This window comes from Bos indicus, chromosome 19 (genome assembly GCF_029378745.1).
Source record: "Bos indicus isolate NIAB-ARS_2022 breed Sahiwal x Tharparkar chromosome 19, NIAB-ARS_B.indTharparkar_mat_pri_1.0, whole genome shotgun sequence".
Taxonomy (NCBI): Eukaryota; Metazoa; Chordata; class Mammalia; order Artiodactyla; family Bovidae; genus Bos; species Bos indicus.
The window spans coordinates 10,661,239-10,677,962 of record NC_091778.1 but is presented as its reverse complement, the minus strand read 5'-3'; the positions used below and the strand labels follow the sequence as shown (position 1 = coordinate 10,677,962).

General features: G+C 39.1%; 2 protein-coding genes across 4 annotated transcripts in view; both read left to right on the top strand.

Moving 5' to 3' along the window:
* Nucleotides 1-9,779, top strand: part of HSF5 (heat shock transcription factor 5) — a 52,707-nt gene extending 42,928 nt beyond the window's left edge. The window contains exon 6 of the mRNA XM_019982554.2: nt 7,512-9,779. Within this exon, the coding sequence (XP_019838113.2) occupies nt 7,512-7,582 (71 nt within the window). The 3' untranslated portion in view covers nt 7,583-9,779. The remainder of the gene's footprint in view (nt 1-7,511) is intronic.
* Nucleotides 9,780-9,906: 127 nt separating this feature from the next.
* The window catches only part of RNF43 (ring finger protein 43), a 70,021-nt gene continuing 63,203 nt past the window's right edge, over nt 9,907-16,724 (top strand). The window contains exons 1-2 of one of the 3 annotated variants that reach the window (XM_070772532.1): nt 9,907-13,552; nt 14,604-15,240. In XM_070772532.1, coding sequence (XP_070628633.1) covers nt 14,989-15,240 — 252 coding nt within the window. In that variant the 5' untranslated portion in view covers nt 9,907-13,552; nt 14,604-14,988. Of the gene's footprint in view, nt 15,241-16,724 lie in introns of all 3 variants that reach the window. The other 2 variants (XM_070772533.1, XM_019981922.2) reach the window with 2 other exon arrangements.

The window sequence follows — 16,724 nt, the reverse complement described above, 5'->3', positions numbered from 1 at the left end:
ATTTTTCACTTTTTATCATCACTATAGTCATCCTAAGTAGATTTATCTGTCTTATTGTAGTTTTAATTCCATTTCCCTCATGATTGATGATGTTAAGCATCTTTTCATGTGCTTGTTGGCCATTTGTAGATCTTCTTTGGAGAAAAAGATATTTTTGACAACTGAATAATAATACTCCATTTGATGAAATATTCTCCTGTTTTGGTTAAATTTCTCTGGATTAAAGCCCTAGTGTGTGCTGTTAGGGCAGTAGTCAGTAAACTAGCCAGTGGACCAAATCTAGCTCACTACTTGTTTTTATATGGCCTGCAAGCTAAGCATGTAGCCTACTCTGTGTCTTACTCCATTCTGCTGCTATAATAAAAATACCATAGACTAGATGGCTTATAAGGGATTCCCAGGTGGCTCAGTGGAAAAGAGTCTACCTGTTGATGCAGGAGATGCAAGTTCAATCCCTGGATTGGGAAGATCCCCCTGGAGTAGGAAAAGGCAACCGAGTCCAGAATTCTTGCCAGGGAAGTCCCATGAATAGAAGAACCTGGCAGGCTACAGGCCATGGGGTCGCAAAGAGTTGGACACAACTGAGCACACACACACCAGGTGGCTTATAAATAACAGTCTGTGTGTGTGTGTGTGTGTGTGTTTCCTCACAGCCTCAGAGGCTGGGAAGTCGAAGATCAAGGTGCCAACAGATTCAGTGTCTGCTGAGAGTCTGCTTCCTGGCTCATAGCCTGCCTTCTTGCTGTGTCCTCACGTGGCAGAAGGGGCAGAGGAGCTCTCTGGGTCTCTTTTATAAAGGACTCTAATATCATTCATAAGAGCTCTACCATCAGAACTTAATCACCTCCCCAAAGTCCTGTTTTCTAACACCATCCTATTGGGGGTTAGGTTTTAATATCAATACAAGAATTTTGAGGAGATACAAACATTCAGTCTTTTGCACCCTGCATTAGAAAGTCCTAATTCTTAGCTTCTAATTTTTTCACAGCCCTGATCACTGATGGCCAGAGAAGCCCTTAAGAATCAAGAGGGGTCCTTGGTTTGTTCCTGGGTTTCAGCATCCTCCAAAAAAAAAAAGTCAGTAGATACTTGTGGGGAACACTCAAAATGAACTATAGTATTCAGTTTAGTTCTCATAGATGACTAAGTATTTTTTATTTCAGTAGATATTAAATTCCAAGTTTAAAGTATTATTGATAGGAACTAAAAGTAAAATTTCTAAAGTATCACTTGAATTTCAATTGTAAGTATCATTAAGAGTATCTTCCCTCAGTGAAGTTCCAGCTTTCACATTATTTATGGTAAAAATAAGAAAGTTTATTAAAATCATCTCTGAAGACTTCTTTGGCCCCAAATTCTGAAGTACTGTGATGCCAACATTAACTGTTAGGATGTCATTATGTTGCTTAGTAGCCCACTGAACTGTGGCATCCTGTATCTCAGAACTTAATCTGAGACTGAACTGAGACTGAATCTGAGACCCTTCTGTAACTGAACTGTTTTGAAAATGTATCTTCTCACACTTTTTCTTTGACTTTTTTTTTCCAAGTAACAGGTGTCAAGTTGATGAGGTGTCCCAATTGTACTGATTTCAGTAGATGTGCATTTTATTAGGAGGAGGCTGTTAACGACAGTCATTGCCACGCCTTGTGTAGGCCGTCTGAACACGTGTTGACTTAAGAAAATACCATTCAGATTAAAAAAAAAATCAAGTACTGAAAATTAGACTCAATAATGCTCGTCCAGTTTCTACACTGATTCTGTGCGACCCCATAGATGGCAGCCCACTGGGCTCCCCCGTCCCTGGGATTCTCCAGGCAAGAACACTGGAGTGGGTTGCCATTTCCTTCTCCAGTGCATGAAAGTGAAGTCGCTCAGTCCTGTCGGACTCTTCGAGACCCCATGGACTGCAGCCTTCCAGGCTCCTCCATCCATGGGATTTTCCAGGCACGAGTACTGGAGTAGGGTGCCATTTCCTTCTCCAACAATCAAATTACCCTAAACCAAATACACCCAGATATTAGTCTTGTTGTAGAAGCTACACTGTCTTATGTTTTGATAGGTTACTTTATAGTTAAGGGAAATTGAACGTTTAAGAGCAAAGTTCAGTCCATTCCTGAAGAAAGGACTTCTCATTTTTCTATAGCTATTGCAGGATTCTGGATGAGATTTCATTAAGGTAATAGCCCCCAAGCCCTAGAGAGTGCTCTTAGTAGGAATTTGCATTTCCAGGGAATTCCCTGGCAGTCCAGTGGTTAGGACTCTGTGCTTTTATTGCTGAGAACCTGGGTACCATCCCTGATGGGGGAAGTAAAATCCTGTGAGATGCAGTCAAAAAAAATTCCCAAATGAGTAGATGCAATACTCCTGTCCCTGGAGGCCTCTTGGCTCTCAGATCAACTCAGCTGCTTTGATTCTCAAATATTTACTTCTCTGATGAGTATAGAAGATTCTTGAATAAAGTCCTAGAAACCTCTAGTAGCATCAGACTAGTTTCTGTCTTTTTGCATTTTTATTGGTCTCTATGCTCTTCATTCCTTGATTGGCAGCTTTGTTAATGAAGGAAGCTCACCTTAATAATAAAATTATCAGGTTTAGATACTTGTTATTAGAAGCTATGTGCCAAATTGGAGACTTGGGCAGCCCCAAATTGGGGACTGTGTGCCAGCAAATTTGAAAAACTCTGCAGTGGCCACAGGACTGGAAAAGGTCAGTTTTCATTCCAGTCCCAAATAAAGGCAATGCCAAAGAATATTCAGACTACCGCACAATTGCGCTAATTTCACATGCTAGCAAAGTAATGCTCAAAATTCTCCAAGCTAGGCTTCAATAGTATGTGACTGAAAACTTCCAGATGTGCAAGCTGGATTTAGAAAAAGCAGAGGAACCAGAGATCAAATTGCCAACATCCGCTGGATCATGAAAAAGCAAGAGAGTTCCAGAAAAACATCTGCTTCATTGACTACACTAAAGCTTTCGACTGTGTGGATCACAACCAGCTGTGGAAAATTCTTGAAGAGATGGGAATACCAGACCACCTGACCTGCCTCCTGAAAAACCTGCATGCAGGTCAAGAAGCAACAGTTAGAACTGGACATGGAACAATGGACTGGTTCCAAACTGGGAAGGGAATACATCAAGGCTATATATTGTCACCCTGCTTATTTAACTTACATGCAGAGTACATCATGCTAAATGCTTGGCTGGATGAAGCAGAGCTGGAATCAAAGATTGCCGGGAGAAATATCAGTAACCTCAGGTATGCAGATAACACCACCCTTATGGCAGAAAGCGAAGAAGAGCTAAAGAGCCCTTGATGAAGGTGAAAGAGGAGAGTGAAAAACTGGCTTAAAACTCAACATTCAGAAAGCGAAGATCATGGCATCCAGTCCCATCACTTCATGGCAAAAGGATGAGGAAACAATGGAAACAGTGAGAGACTTTATTTTTTTGAGCTTCAAAATCACTGCAGATGGTGATGCAGTCATGAAATTAAAAGATATTTGCTCCTTGAAGGAAAAGCTATGACAGACCTAGACAGCATATTAAGAAGCAGAGACCTTACTTTGCCAACAAAGGTCCGTCTAGTCAAAGCTGTGGTTTTTCCAGTAGTCATGTATGGATGTGAGAGTCGGACCATAAAGAAGGCTGAGCATTGAAGAATTGATACTTTTGAACTATGGTGTTGGAGAAAACTCTTGAGAATCCCTTGGACTGCAGGGAGATCAAACTGGTCAATCCTAAAGGAAATCAGTCCTGAATATTCATTGGTAGGACTGATGCTGAAGCTGAAGCTCCCTTACTTGTGCCACCTGATGCAAAGAGCTGACTCATTAGAAAAGACCCTGATGCTGGGAAAGACTGAAGGCGGAAGGAGAAGGGGATGACAGAGGATGAGATGGTTGGATGGCAACACTGACTCAAGGGACGTGAGTTTGAGCAAGCTCTGGGAGGTGGTGAAGGACAGGGAAGCCTGGCGTGATGCAGTCCATGGGGTTGCAGAGTCAGACATGACTGAGCAACTGAACAACAACAAATCCCAGTCATTAAGGCTAAGAGGGTTTGTTGCTCACACTACATAACTCATTCTGAGGCTGTTATAGAGCCATACCGGCTATTGTTACTTTATTTTTTTAAAACTTATTTTGGGATATTGCCAATTAACAATGTTGTGATAGTTTTAGGTGGGCAACGAAGGGACTCGGCCATACCTATACCATACATGTATCTGTTCTCCCCCAAACTCCCCTCCCATCCAGGCTGACGTATAACATTGAGCACAGTTCCCTGGGCTACACAGTAGGACCTTGTTGGTTATCCACTGAGCTATTGTTACTTTAAACATGCCTATCTGTGATGTGCTCTTGTTCATTATTTGAACCTATCAGTAGGATAAAGTTTTTAATAAATGACAGTTGTCTACTGAAAAAAAGAGGATTTGTTGTTGTTCTTCAGTCTACCTCCCCATAAGAGGTCTGCAGTTGTTTTATAGTCTTAAGCCTTGTTTTATAGTCTTTCCCTTTGTCACCGATTCAGTGGACATGAACTTGGGCAAACTCCGGGAGATGGTGAGGGAGAGGGAGGCCTGGCCTGCTGCAGTCCACGGGGTCACAAAGAGTTGAACACAACTTGGCACCTGAACAACAACAACAGCCTTTGTCATTATCGAGAATTCCTGCTCTGCTTTCAGAAGAGGGCTGCGGTTAGGTCGGTTCATATTCCAAAATCTTGTTTTAGTATTTTCTATTACTACATGCCCTGTCCTCCTTATTCTGATGTGGAGTTGAAGTGTTTAGAGAATGATCATACTTACATATTACTCATTCTGTATCCTTTGATCAGCTTTTTAAAATTCTGATGCCTAGGTTGCACTCTGTACCAATTAAATCAGAATGTATGGGGTAGAAGCCCTAAATCGCAATTTTTTTTTTTTTAAAGATCCCCGGGTGATTCCAGTTTGCAGCAAGATTTAGAAACCATTGGCTTTAGGAATCATCTAGTGTAGAGGTTCTTTCAGTCATCTCTCTGTTACTCAGGATTAATTAGATGACCATATAACTGCATTTCAGTTACTTGAAAAAAAGATGTTCTATAAATTAAGATATAACTGTAGTCATTATCCCTGTTACTTAGACTGTAAAGAAGCCATTTTTGGAAAAAAAAAAAAAGCCATTTTTGTGGTAAAATATATATAACATAAAATTTACCTTTTTAACTGTTTTAAGTGTACAGTTGAGGGGCGTTAAGTACATTCACATTATATACCACCACCACCACCATCCATCTCCAGAACTTTTCTTGTCTTCCCAAACTGAAACTCCATATCCATTACATCCTTCCCTGAAGCCCCTGGCAACCACCATTCTACTTTTATTTCTATGAATTTGACTACTTCATATGAGTAGAATTGTACAATATTTGTCCTTTTGTGACTATTTCATGTTGTAGATCATTCATGTTGAAGACTCATTCATGGAGCATGTGTCATAATTTCCTTCCTTTTTAAGGCTAAATAATACCCCTTTGTATATATCTACCACACTTGTTTTCCCATTCATCCATCGATGGACTCCTGGATTACTTTCACCTTTTGGCTATTGTAAATAATGCTGCCATGGTCATAGATATACAAGAAGCCCATTTTAAGTGATAACTTGATGTCTGTTCTTCTGCAAGATGCTTATCTGGATAAATTGCATGTTCTTAATGCAGGAGACCTGGGTTCGATCCCTGGGTTGGGAAAATCCCCTGGAGAAAGGAAAGGCTACCCACTCCAGTATTCTGGCCTGGAGAATTCCATGGAATGTAAAGTCCATGGGGTCACAAAGAGTCGGACACAACTGAGCAACTTGCACTTACACTTTCTTTTTTTAACTAATTTTTTTTTTTGGCTGCAAGGCACAGCATGCAGGATCTTAGTTCCCCAACCAGGGATCGAACCGATGCCCCCTGCAGTGGAAGCGTGGAGCTCTTAACCACCAGATTGCCAGTGAATTTCGAAATTGCTTGTTCTTCATGGATAGGTTGTACTCCTGTTCACCAGATGAGCTAGTACTTTTCTTTAGTAATTGATCTTCCTTTTACAAAAGAGGGCAAAAATTAAGTACTGTTCCAAATGCTCTCTAGATTTTCTCAAAGGTGGTGATAGAATTATTGTCTCTCATCTCTCCTGCTCAGGCTGTTGATCAGTCCCACAGAAGTTGTGTTTTACAAATATTGTAACAGAAGTCTCTGTATGTCTAGTAGGAAATTAAGGATTCATTCTGTGTAGTTTAGTTTAACTCCAGAATGCTACTAGGACAAGATTGTAAGCTTAAAAATCAACCTTAAAAAGGCTCGCAGGTCATGTTATTCTGAGTGAGAGAGTGAGTGAGTGAAAGTCACTCAGTCGTGTCCAACTCTTTGCGACTCCATGGACTACAGTCCATGGAATTCTCCAGGTCAGAATACTGGAGTGGGTAGTCTTTCCTTTCTCCTGGGGATCTTCCCAACCCAGGGATGGAACCCAGGTTTCCCTCATTGCAGGTGGATTCTTTTCCAGCTGAGCCACAAGGGAAGCCATGCTATTCTACAAGTTGTAAACTAATTAGATTGAATCTAGAAGCCACGTTTGTTCAGTTGCTTAGTCTTGTCCAACTCTTTGTGACCCCATGGACTGTAGCCCACCAGGCTCCTCTGTCCATGGGATTCTCCAGGCATGAGTACTGGAGTGGGTTGCTATTCGTTTTTTCAAGGGATCTTCCTGACCCAGGGATGGAACCCATGTCTCCTGCTGCTGCTGCGTTGGCAGGCGGCTTTTTTTTTTTTACCACTGAGCCACCTGGGAAGCCTGGAAGTCACATTGGTTACTGAGGCTGTTTAACTCTGTTTCTATACATAGCCTTAGCTTTTTTTGTTATAGAACCTAGTACCTGAGCTGAGAGCTCACTTCTTTACTTCTTCCCATTCTTAATGAACCCAATTTTTGTCTCTTGACCTCCTTGAAGGTTATTTTTTTTTACAGACAGTTCAGATAGACACTTTTATAAGCAAATCAGCTGCATTAGTCAATAGGTAGAAATTTTATGGAGGCAATCAACTTTGGAAAGGTAGTGTTTACTTAATTTAACATTGTTTTTCGTAAGGCATTACTTCATAATCCTGGAACCTATTTTTATAACATTGAAGAAATGAATTTTCATATGTGTGTTTGTTGTACTTTGATCTTTTTTACACTTTTTCTTAATTTTATACTTACAATAAAAGTCAGTTGAAATGAAAAAAGGCTTAGTGACATCACTAAAAGGAGAGACATTTTAAACTTTGTTAGTCTCTTTGGGTTAATGACTGAGCTGCATCTGTGCTTTAGAGGTACAGAAATGCCCTAAAAATTGAGAATCTGATGAGATAATGTAATTTTAGAGCCCATTTTACAGGTGAAACATGGCAGCTTATTCTTCTTGTTGAAAGCCTTGTCTGTCGAACTCTACAATTTGAGAAACAGCGTAAACAAACCTTTTTTTTCTTTCTAGATCTTCATCTGCTGGTGGATGTTGCCTGCAAGCAGGAACACTTTCCAAAGGAGGAAGAATTAAGAGAGTGAGGAATGGATGACAAATGTGACATTGTGCACTAGCTGTGGCTGGAGGCAGACTAGCCTTGCACGTGACACACTGTTGGGATTTTTTTCAGTTCTGTTAAGGAAAAAAAAGTATTTTTGTTTTGTTAATTGAGAATTTTGTTAATTGAGAATTGGAATTTGATATTTACTACAGCTGTTCCGTTCAGATTGTTCACCTTGACAAACTACACGACATCTAGCAGTCTTTTGTTTGTTTGTTTGCTGCCCAGATCCCTTTCAAATGAAAAGTCCTGGCCTTCTGTTACAGTCAAGAAGCACCTAAAAACAGCTGCGTGTACGGTCCCGGAGAGTAGTCTGTGTGTGGGTGTGCTGATTTGTCGTCTTGCCACTTTGAAACAGTAGTCAGTGCAGCTCCACTGGGGAGTTGAGTCTATCTGTTTCAAATCGCAGTGTGATCCTTTTAGAGAAGAGTGTGAGAAGCAAAGCCATGTGAGGTCACCAAGATCACAGGTCTAAATGGGTCAGGAATTCGAGGGAGGAAACTCTGGGGAAGAGTTAATTTTCTAAATGATTAACCAGGAAATGCTCTCACTTCCTCACCCGGCGTTCTGTTTCAAGAGCAAGGCATCTGGACTTGGACCATCCATCACACTTAACAGCCCCTTATTCTTTTCTATTAATGGGAACTTTCTTCTATTTTCATATCTTTCTTTAATTTTAATGATACAGTATCATAAATGGTAAGGTTTTGTTAATGTATCACTTGTTTAATATATCTTCTAAAGGAAAGTATTTTAACTTGTTTAATATAATTGTATTTATAAATGCTGGTAGATTTCAAGTTTTAAAGCTTTATATTTTTATTTATATTGTGGGTAGAAGGATAAAGGATGCCTGTGTAATATTTTTATTTTTAAAGGGGAATGTACAATGTGTGAGCAAAACCATTAAGAGATTTAACACAGTGTTTATACTTACATTCAGTAAGTATAAATTCTCAGCTGTAAAAGATACTGTGTGCAAATTTTGGGACTAACTGATTAGTAGTTACCTAACAGAAGCTATACCTTTAACAGTTTATGTATGGTTTAAGCTTCTGAGAGAAGTTTGGATAGTGGGATAGACTTAACATTTTTATCTCATCCCCTCTTTAGGATCCTAAATTCGAATAGTAGAATTGTGGAACTGGTTTTTAGGAGAGGTATCTTGGATATCCAGTTTCTGTGGTTGATCCCTCACTTGCTCATCCAATGACAGCAAGAAGCTTTCTGATTTTAAAGTTGACTAGAACTTTCTTACTGGATTCTGCCTCAGTTTTCCTTATAAGCACTGCAGAAACAAAAGGGAAGCCTAGGAATGTGAAACTAGTGAGAAAGGAAAGGCACATAGTGATATGTGACGTAAATACTCTTTCAGCCATGGTGGGTGTAACAGTACATTTTTTAAATTGCGTTGTGCCTTCCCATTGATGTCAAACCCTGGAAGTATTACAGACATAGTAGTATTTTAGAAAAGGATGAGCTCTGTTTTGGTCTGCAGTGACTCACTTTAGATATGAAAATAGGTTCTGAAAAGTGACCTCTTTGGTCTATCTGATTAGACTAGTCCATGTCGATGTGATGAACATTTATTTATCTTTATCAGCAAGGTTTAAAAGATGAATGGATTATCAAGACTCCTACATCTTTTGGTCAGACTCTGTATTTTGGTAGAGTATGTGAAGAGGAGACCCAGTTTCTAAATGAAGGAACTTTGCCTTTTTTCTGTGATGTTGAAAAAGCTGATAAGTAAAATATCACTAAGTAAGTGATATTCCTTCCCTCAACTATGCCTTTCTTGGCTTCATATATGTTGAAAGAGATAATATCTTTTGAGGAACATGTGTCAAGCAGGAACCTTGACATGGATTTGGTTTGAGTTGTTTTAAGGCTTAATTAATGAAATGCCTTTATCAGCTTTCCAAACTGTTTTTTTATATATTGATACAACACATCGGGGAGCTGGATCTCCTGCTATACTCACATGCCTGCTACTCATCAGCTAAAGCTATCATTACTGTCTTGGAAAAGTGGCAAAAGATAACATAAAATCTCTGTGTAAATTAGTCAGTAGGGTCTGATACAGGCTAACAAGGTTCCTGACTAGCACCTCAGTATTTCAGCACCTTATACACAAAAAATTTCAGTCAGTCAACAATAAAGTGAGTGTTTCAACTAGACTTGTTGTCTTGCTTGTTTTTACTATTGAATTGGTGATCAATAGAAACCTCATTCATTATGACTAGTCATCATATTAGTAAAGTTCAAAAGGAAATGCGCTCTGTTTTTCAAAGAATCCGACTTAAAAAGTCCTGAGTTTTCTTCATTCACACTTGAATAGAGATTGAATCATTAAAATGCCATTGAGGATAAGGACGGTTCTTAGACATGCTTTTAGAAACCTAGGTTTGGGGAAAGAACCAAAGTCTTCAGTAACTTTAGTCAGTGCAGATGTGAAGGTAGGTCGTGAAGGGTGATCTGTCTCCTGTGGAAGGTTGGTGGTAGATGTCAGTGTGGGCACTTCATTACTGCAGTGATGCCATCTTTATGGAAGTTGAAACTGCTCAGGGAAGACTCCAAAACTTTGAAGCCAGAGAATAATTTCTCTTGTTTATCAATTCTGCTGACTTTTCTTGTCAATACTGTGTATTTAATAAGCACAATATATCAGTGAACTAAGCCCTGTAGAGCTGTTTGGTTTGATCCTGAGTAACTCGAGGTACCCAGCCTCATGATATCTATTATCGTTCTCAGATCTCAGGGTTTCCTCAAGAGAGAGCAACCACATCTGTATTTTTTTCCTTTCAACTAAGTATCCGTATTAGGCCTTTTAGGTTGGGTATCTTAATTCCTTTGCAGGTTTCAAGCAGGAATAGGCGAGACAAAAACAATCAGTAGGTTACTGTTTGTTTAAAGTTTAAAGATGTTTTTGCATACATCAGATATGTAATAAAATATATTTAAAATTTTTTGTTATACTTTTATATGGAATACATAAAAACATAAAACCATAGCAGACTTTAAAAAAATTATCTCCAGAAGAATTAGACCTATTTCTATTTTTTAGGAAAGGAGCTATAAAAGGTCTATATTTGTATTATGTTCTTATGGTCCAACCAATAAAGAAAAAGTGCTAAATTAAGAATTTACTTTAGAATTTATCTCTCAGCTCTAGGTGTTATTAGGCCTAAAATGCCAAAACTATACCCATAAACTCTCTTTAAAAATTTATTAAATTTTTAATTGAAATATAATTGAATTACAATGTGTTAGTTTCAGTGTGCAACAAAATGACTCAGATACACATATATATATATACACACACACATTTTTTTTCAGATTCTTTTCTATTATCGTTTATTCCAAGATACTGAAAATAGTTCCCTGTACTATATAATAGGTGTTTGTTATATAGTAGTTTGTATCTGCTAAGCCCAACCTCCTAATTTACTCCCTTCCAGCACTTTCCCCTTTGGTAACCGTAGGTTTGTTTCCATGTCTGTGAGTCTCTCTCTGTTTTGCAGATAAGTTCATCTGTGTCATTGTAGATTCCAGATACAAGTGATAGCGTATGATGTTTGTCTTTGGCTTGCCTCACTTAGTATGATAATCTCTAGGTCCATCTGTGTTGCTGTAAATGGCATTATTTCATTCTTTTTTATTGGCTGAGTAATATTCCATTGTATAAATGTACCACATCTTTATCCATTTATCTGTTGATGGACATTCAGGTTGCTTCCATGTCTTGGCTATTGCAAATGGTACTGCTGTGAACACTGGGGTAAATGTATCTTTTCAAATTAAACTGTAAACCCTCTTTAGGGATAAAATTCTCAAGGTGACTAGGTCACTCATACCTTTTGCCTTCAGAGGCATTGTCATTTAATCTTGACAACCAAGCTACAATGCAGTTATTATTCTCCACATTTTCCAGGTGATCAATTTGCACAATTCTTTTGTGCATGTTAGAAATTGTTTTAAATTTTATGTGCTTCTTACCACAATTTAAAATGTACTTTTTACCACAATAAGCATGTAGCATAAATCTTAACCTTTTTTAAGTGTAATGTTAATCATATTCACATCATTGTTCATTTGTACAGTTTGGAAAGATTATTGGCATCAGGTTAAAAATAAAATGTCTGGCCACAGTCAAATACAATCTGGTCATTTTGAAAATTCAAATTTTAGAAACATACATCAGAAACGTTTGCATTCTTTCTAAAGATAATGTTACTAGAAGGGTTATGGTTCACAAATGTGGTAAAAGTTACTTGTTGCTATTGTTGTTGCTAAGTCACTTCAGTCGTGTCCGACTCTGTGTGACCCCATAGATGGCAGCCCACCAGGCTCCCCTGTCCCTGGGATTCTCCAGGCAAGAACACTGGAGTGGGTTGCCATTTCCTTCTCCAATGCATGAAAGTGAAAAGTGAAAGGGAAGTTGCTCAGTTGTGTTTGACTCTTCGTGACCCCATGGACTGCAGCCTACCAGGCTCCTCCATCCATGGGATTTTCCAGGTAAGAGTACTGGAGTGGGGTGCCATCGCCTTCTCCGGGTAAAAGTTACCAGAAGGATTATTTTTCACAAATGTGGTAAGTAACCAAAAACTAGTTTTCTTTTTGTCTACACCCTTCTTATTAAGCATATATATTTACCCCTTTACTTGTATTTATGATATAGACTTACTTTCAGTTTCACATTGAAGGCCCAGGTCTGATCCATAGTATTATTTCACATCCCAGGGATGTAAGAAGAAAATAACAGATTCCAGCCCTCTGACATCACCTAATGTAAAAGCCTGGTACAGGCACAGTTTAGAAAAGAGCTACTGAATTTAAATTTGCAGGAGCTGAAGCAAAACTTCATAAAATGGACAGAATTCTTGCCAGGGTAGCTGACTTAAAACAGCAATAAATCAGTGAGTGAGAACTACAGCACAGGATCACATTATTCTGGCTTTGTGGCCTTTATAGACACTAAAACCCGGAAGAGCAGACATCACTTTGAACTTATATTTGCAAAACGTTGTGTCCATTATTTTATCTTATGGGTTTCCTTTTTTTTTTTTTTGGTCTTTATTTCCTCATCCCGCCATCTCTGTCTCTTGGGTGCAGAATCTGCTTACCTATCTGTTCAAGTGGCCTTGATTTACGTGTGGGAACTTGCTTACTCAAAGAAAGGTATTGAGGACTGAACTGGGTGCAGTTTGGCCGTGGCTCAATAGAGGGAGTTGGGGAGCCGAGAGAAGAGCGAGCTCAGGAACGTGTCTGGCGAAGTGTGCGCGCACCGTGCCCCAGGCAGCCAGGAGGAGGGGGCGGGACGGGGCGGCTGCCTCTGGCTGCTCCACCCTCACTGTGTCAGCAGGTAGAGAGCGTGATTGCAGTCCCAGGGGAGGGAGTCCGAGCTAGAACACCAATTACAAACCACAGGCTTCCTGCTCTAGGGAGTTGATCCAGAATTGTCTTTCTGGAAGGGAAGCACTTGAATCCTTCCGAACTTTCCAAGTCTATCCATGATTCAGAGACCTTGCCTTCTCCCTTTGGGATTGTCTGTGTTCCTGGTAGTGAATTGTTGCTGATGTATTTGCTTTGCTCTTTCAAGATCTCATCATTTTTATATGCTGTTTGGGGAGAAAAAGGACTTTTGTTAGAAAGGAGATTTCAGAAATGGTTTTGGATCCTCTCTAAGTGTTTTTAGAATTCTTTGGGGACAGTAGCTCTAACCTTGGAGTAAGTTTCTGCCTTTGACCTGCATGGATTATTTTTTCAGGCTGCGGAATTTCTCGGCTCCTACCTGCAGTGTGGGGCACTTGGTTTGGTTGCAGAGTAAGAAGGTGGAAGAATGAACTGTACTTGGTTAAGCAGTTGAAACCTTTTCTTGAGCAGGATCTATAAAAGCATAATTGAATTTGTTTCACCCCCGTGGATTCCAGTGGGCCCGACAGCACAACAGGTTTGCAGATTTCTTTTGAAATTCTTTTTTTTTCTCCCTCTGCCTCAGCGAAAGAAAGGAATCTATATAACAGGTTCATATTCAATTGCTTGGCTTTTCAGCACTTATTCTGAAGACTTAATAAGATTTTTTAACTTGACCTCTGAACACAGTGGGCTTTGTGGTTGAAGTGCATTTATATTTACTTAAGGGTGCACATTTTGAAATCTTAGAATAAGATTTTGTTTGTACAAAGACCCAAATTCTCAAGTGCGCCTAGAAATAGCACAGATCTACTCTACTCAGGATTATTTTTACTTTTTCAGGGCATTCTACTTAGAGCCTGTAGACTAATCACCTCCTCACTCCCCCTATCTTTTATTCCCTACCCCCTCAAGGAATTTGAAAACGTGTTAGGAATAGTCCTTTGTTTTACTATGAACCCAGAAAATTACAGATTATAAGATCTGGATAATAAAGTAGTTTCCAAAAGCATCTCATGGGAAATCACAGTGCTTGGCATTCTCAAGTAGGAGAATAAAAGGAGGAATCCCTAAGATAGAAAGGAAAATAAAGATAGAAATATGAATTTCAACCGGAAAAGATAATTGGAAAGCCAACCTTTTCAAATATTCTTCGAATTATGAAAATTGGAAAAGATTGTGATGCTCAGATTTATCCTGTGAATATGTGAAGACATAAATTAGCACCTAACTTACTGGCAAATCTAGGTAGAAAATTTAAAACTCATAGTATATTTAAGTTCATGAAAAGTGTTATAGGTTCAGTGGGCCTGGAACTTTGGCTACACTGAAATAGAGTTTAATGTTGAAACTTTTATGAATACATGTAGCATCTTTGGCCATCTCTCAAGGTGTGGTCTGAAATATTGTTCCCTCTCCTTCCCCTTAAAAAAGAAGCTCTGTGATCTTTAGTCTTTTACCATTGACAAGTTTTGTAACTTAAAGGGGCCACCTCTTCATTTTCTGAGCTGGAGTTTTTCACTCTCACCTTTGATGCATGGCCTTGGTCGTTTACTTTGCCTTGTTTTGTTCATTAACATTGGGTTTAGTGGCTCGAGGACTTGTTGCATATGGAAGACCAGCACCAGGTGATCTGACATAATAAAAATTCAGGATGTGACATTCAACCTCAAGCAACACTGAAAATTCCAAAGAGAAGTGCGGTATCTTAACTAATCGTAGTGAAGATGGGAGAAAACGACATACCTGAAGCAGAAGTAGGCTGACAATAACCTTCTTGCCTGCTTGAGCAGGAATACCACCTGTCCTTGGGAATATACTTTAGAGAAAGGAAGGGCCAAAACTACGACTCGGCTTTCTGAAACGGACGCAGAAGTTTCTTTTCCTCCATTTGTCTGGATTTGAGAACCTGCGTTTGGTCTTAGCTACTGGAAGCAGTATGTATGGCCGAAGTGCATCGCTGCAGCTGGTAGCATGAGTGGTGGCCACCAGCTACAGCTGGCTGCCCTCTGGCCCTGGCTGCTGATGGCTACCCTGCAGGCAGGATTTGGACGCACGGGACTGGTACTGGCAGCAGCGGTGGAGTCTGAAAGATCAGCTGAGCAGAAGGCTATTATCAGAGTGATCCCCTTGAAAATGGACCCCACAGGAAAACTGAATCTCACTTTGGAAGGCGTGTTTGCTGGTGTTGCTGAAATAACTCCAGCAGAAGGAAAATTAATGCAGGTAAGGATGACTTTTATTATTTTTCACTTTCCATCTGTTTGAAATATACCTTCCTTGTTTTGTCTTCCAAATCGAATTCCACAGAAGGGCTCTGCTGCCTGGCTTTCTATTTGTTTCATCTTGTTAAACATGTTACTTATTGACATTCTAAAGCAAATTCTGAGTTTATACTCTAGAAGAAACGTAAATGCTGTATTTTATAAGATCATCTGCTTATTTTTAACTCTGGTATTACACTATATTACATAATAAGACCTTTCTTTGCAAGTGATATATTCTGGACACTTTTTTTTTTTTTTTAATAGATGAAATATATGGGCTTGTATTTAATTAACTCAAAGAGTGTACTTATATCCTGTTTTAGATTTGAGGTGAGCACTAAGGTTGATTTTGATGGTCAGCAGCATCCTGATGTTCTAGAATGCCTTTGGAGCATATTTGATCACTGTGTCACTTTTAAAAATCAGTCAAGCTTGAATGCTACGGTTGGCCTTATACCATGTGTGGCCCCCTATTGCTAAGCCCCAAATGGAGAGGATTGGATTACAAAATGGACACAAGCTGTAAACCTGCCTCCTGACCACTTTAGACTTGTCTACACTTAATTTTATTATTTTCAAAAATTTTAAATTTAACATCTGTGTTTTATTGACCCACGGAGTTTTTCAGACAGTTTCTTAGGCTTTGCAGTTGTGAATTTTGCCTATAACTCATTCATAGCCTGCTCTATATGTGTTTAATTTATGAACTGACTGAGGCCATAGCATTTCATAGATGAATTGCTCATACCCCCTACCCCCACCCTCCAAATGTAGAGCCTGGAGGGCTCTGCCTTTTTAATGTGGCATTTTAGTATCTTATTCTATAAAATTATATTACTTATTGATTAAAATTCATTTTATCAAAGGACATTTCTTGCTGTAGCTCTCGGTCACAGGTGAAAATGTTGTTAAATCAAGCTCAGATTTTTATTGCGTGATATGAACAGAACCAAAATATAGTATAAATTTAAATTTTGGTCCACCCAAAGGGAAAAGCTGAGAAAATTTAACAAATTATAGAACTCTCTTTGCCCAACACAGAGTTTTATGTATATCTTAGTGGCTTTTCACGATCACTTCTTGGGCAATGTTTTGAAGCTGGGATAAGTGAAGTGGAAGAAGAATTGGGTGAAAAGGAAGGCTCTGCTATTTAGATAAATAGACAGGCAAAAAGAATGTATCTGGAAAAAATAGTGTAAGAATTTTTGGAAAGGAGTCTATTTAATTTGAACTTTAGGACAGACTTAGGAATATCTAAACGTTGAAACAATAAATCATTTTGAATACAAACTTCCTTCCTGACTTTGCCTGGTTAATACCCTGAAGCATGAGGTATGTACTCCATTTTCATTTCTTGCCCTAAGTAATTTCAGGATGGAATCATATTCTGGTAGCTCTGAGGCGTTGGAAGCTGTACTAAACTTTGTGCCTTATTAATATCCT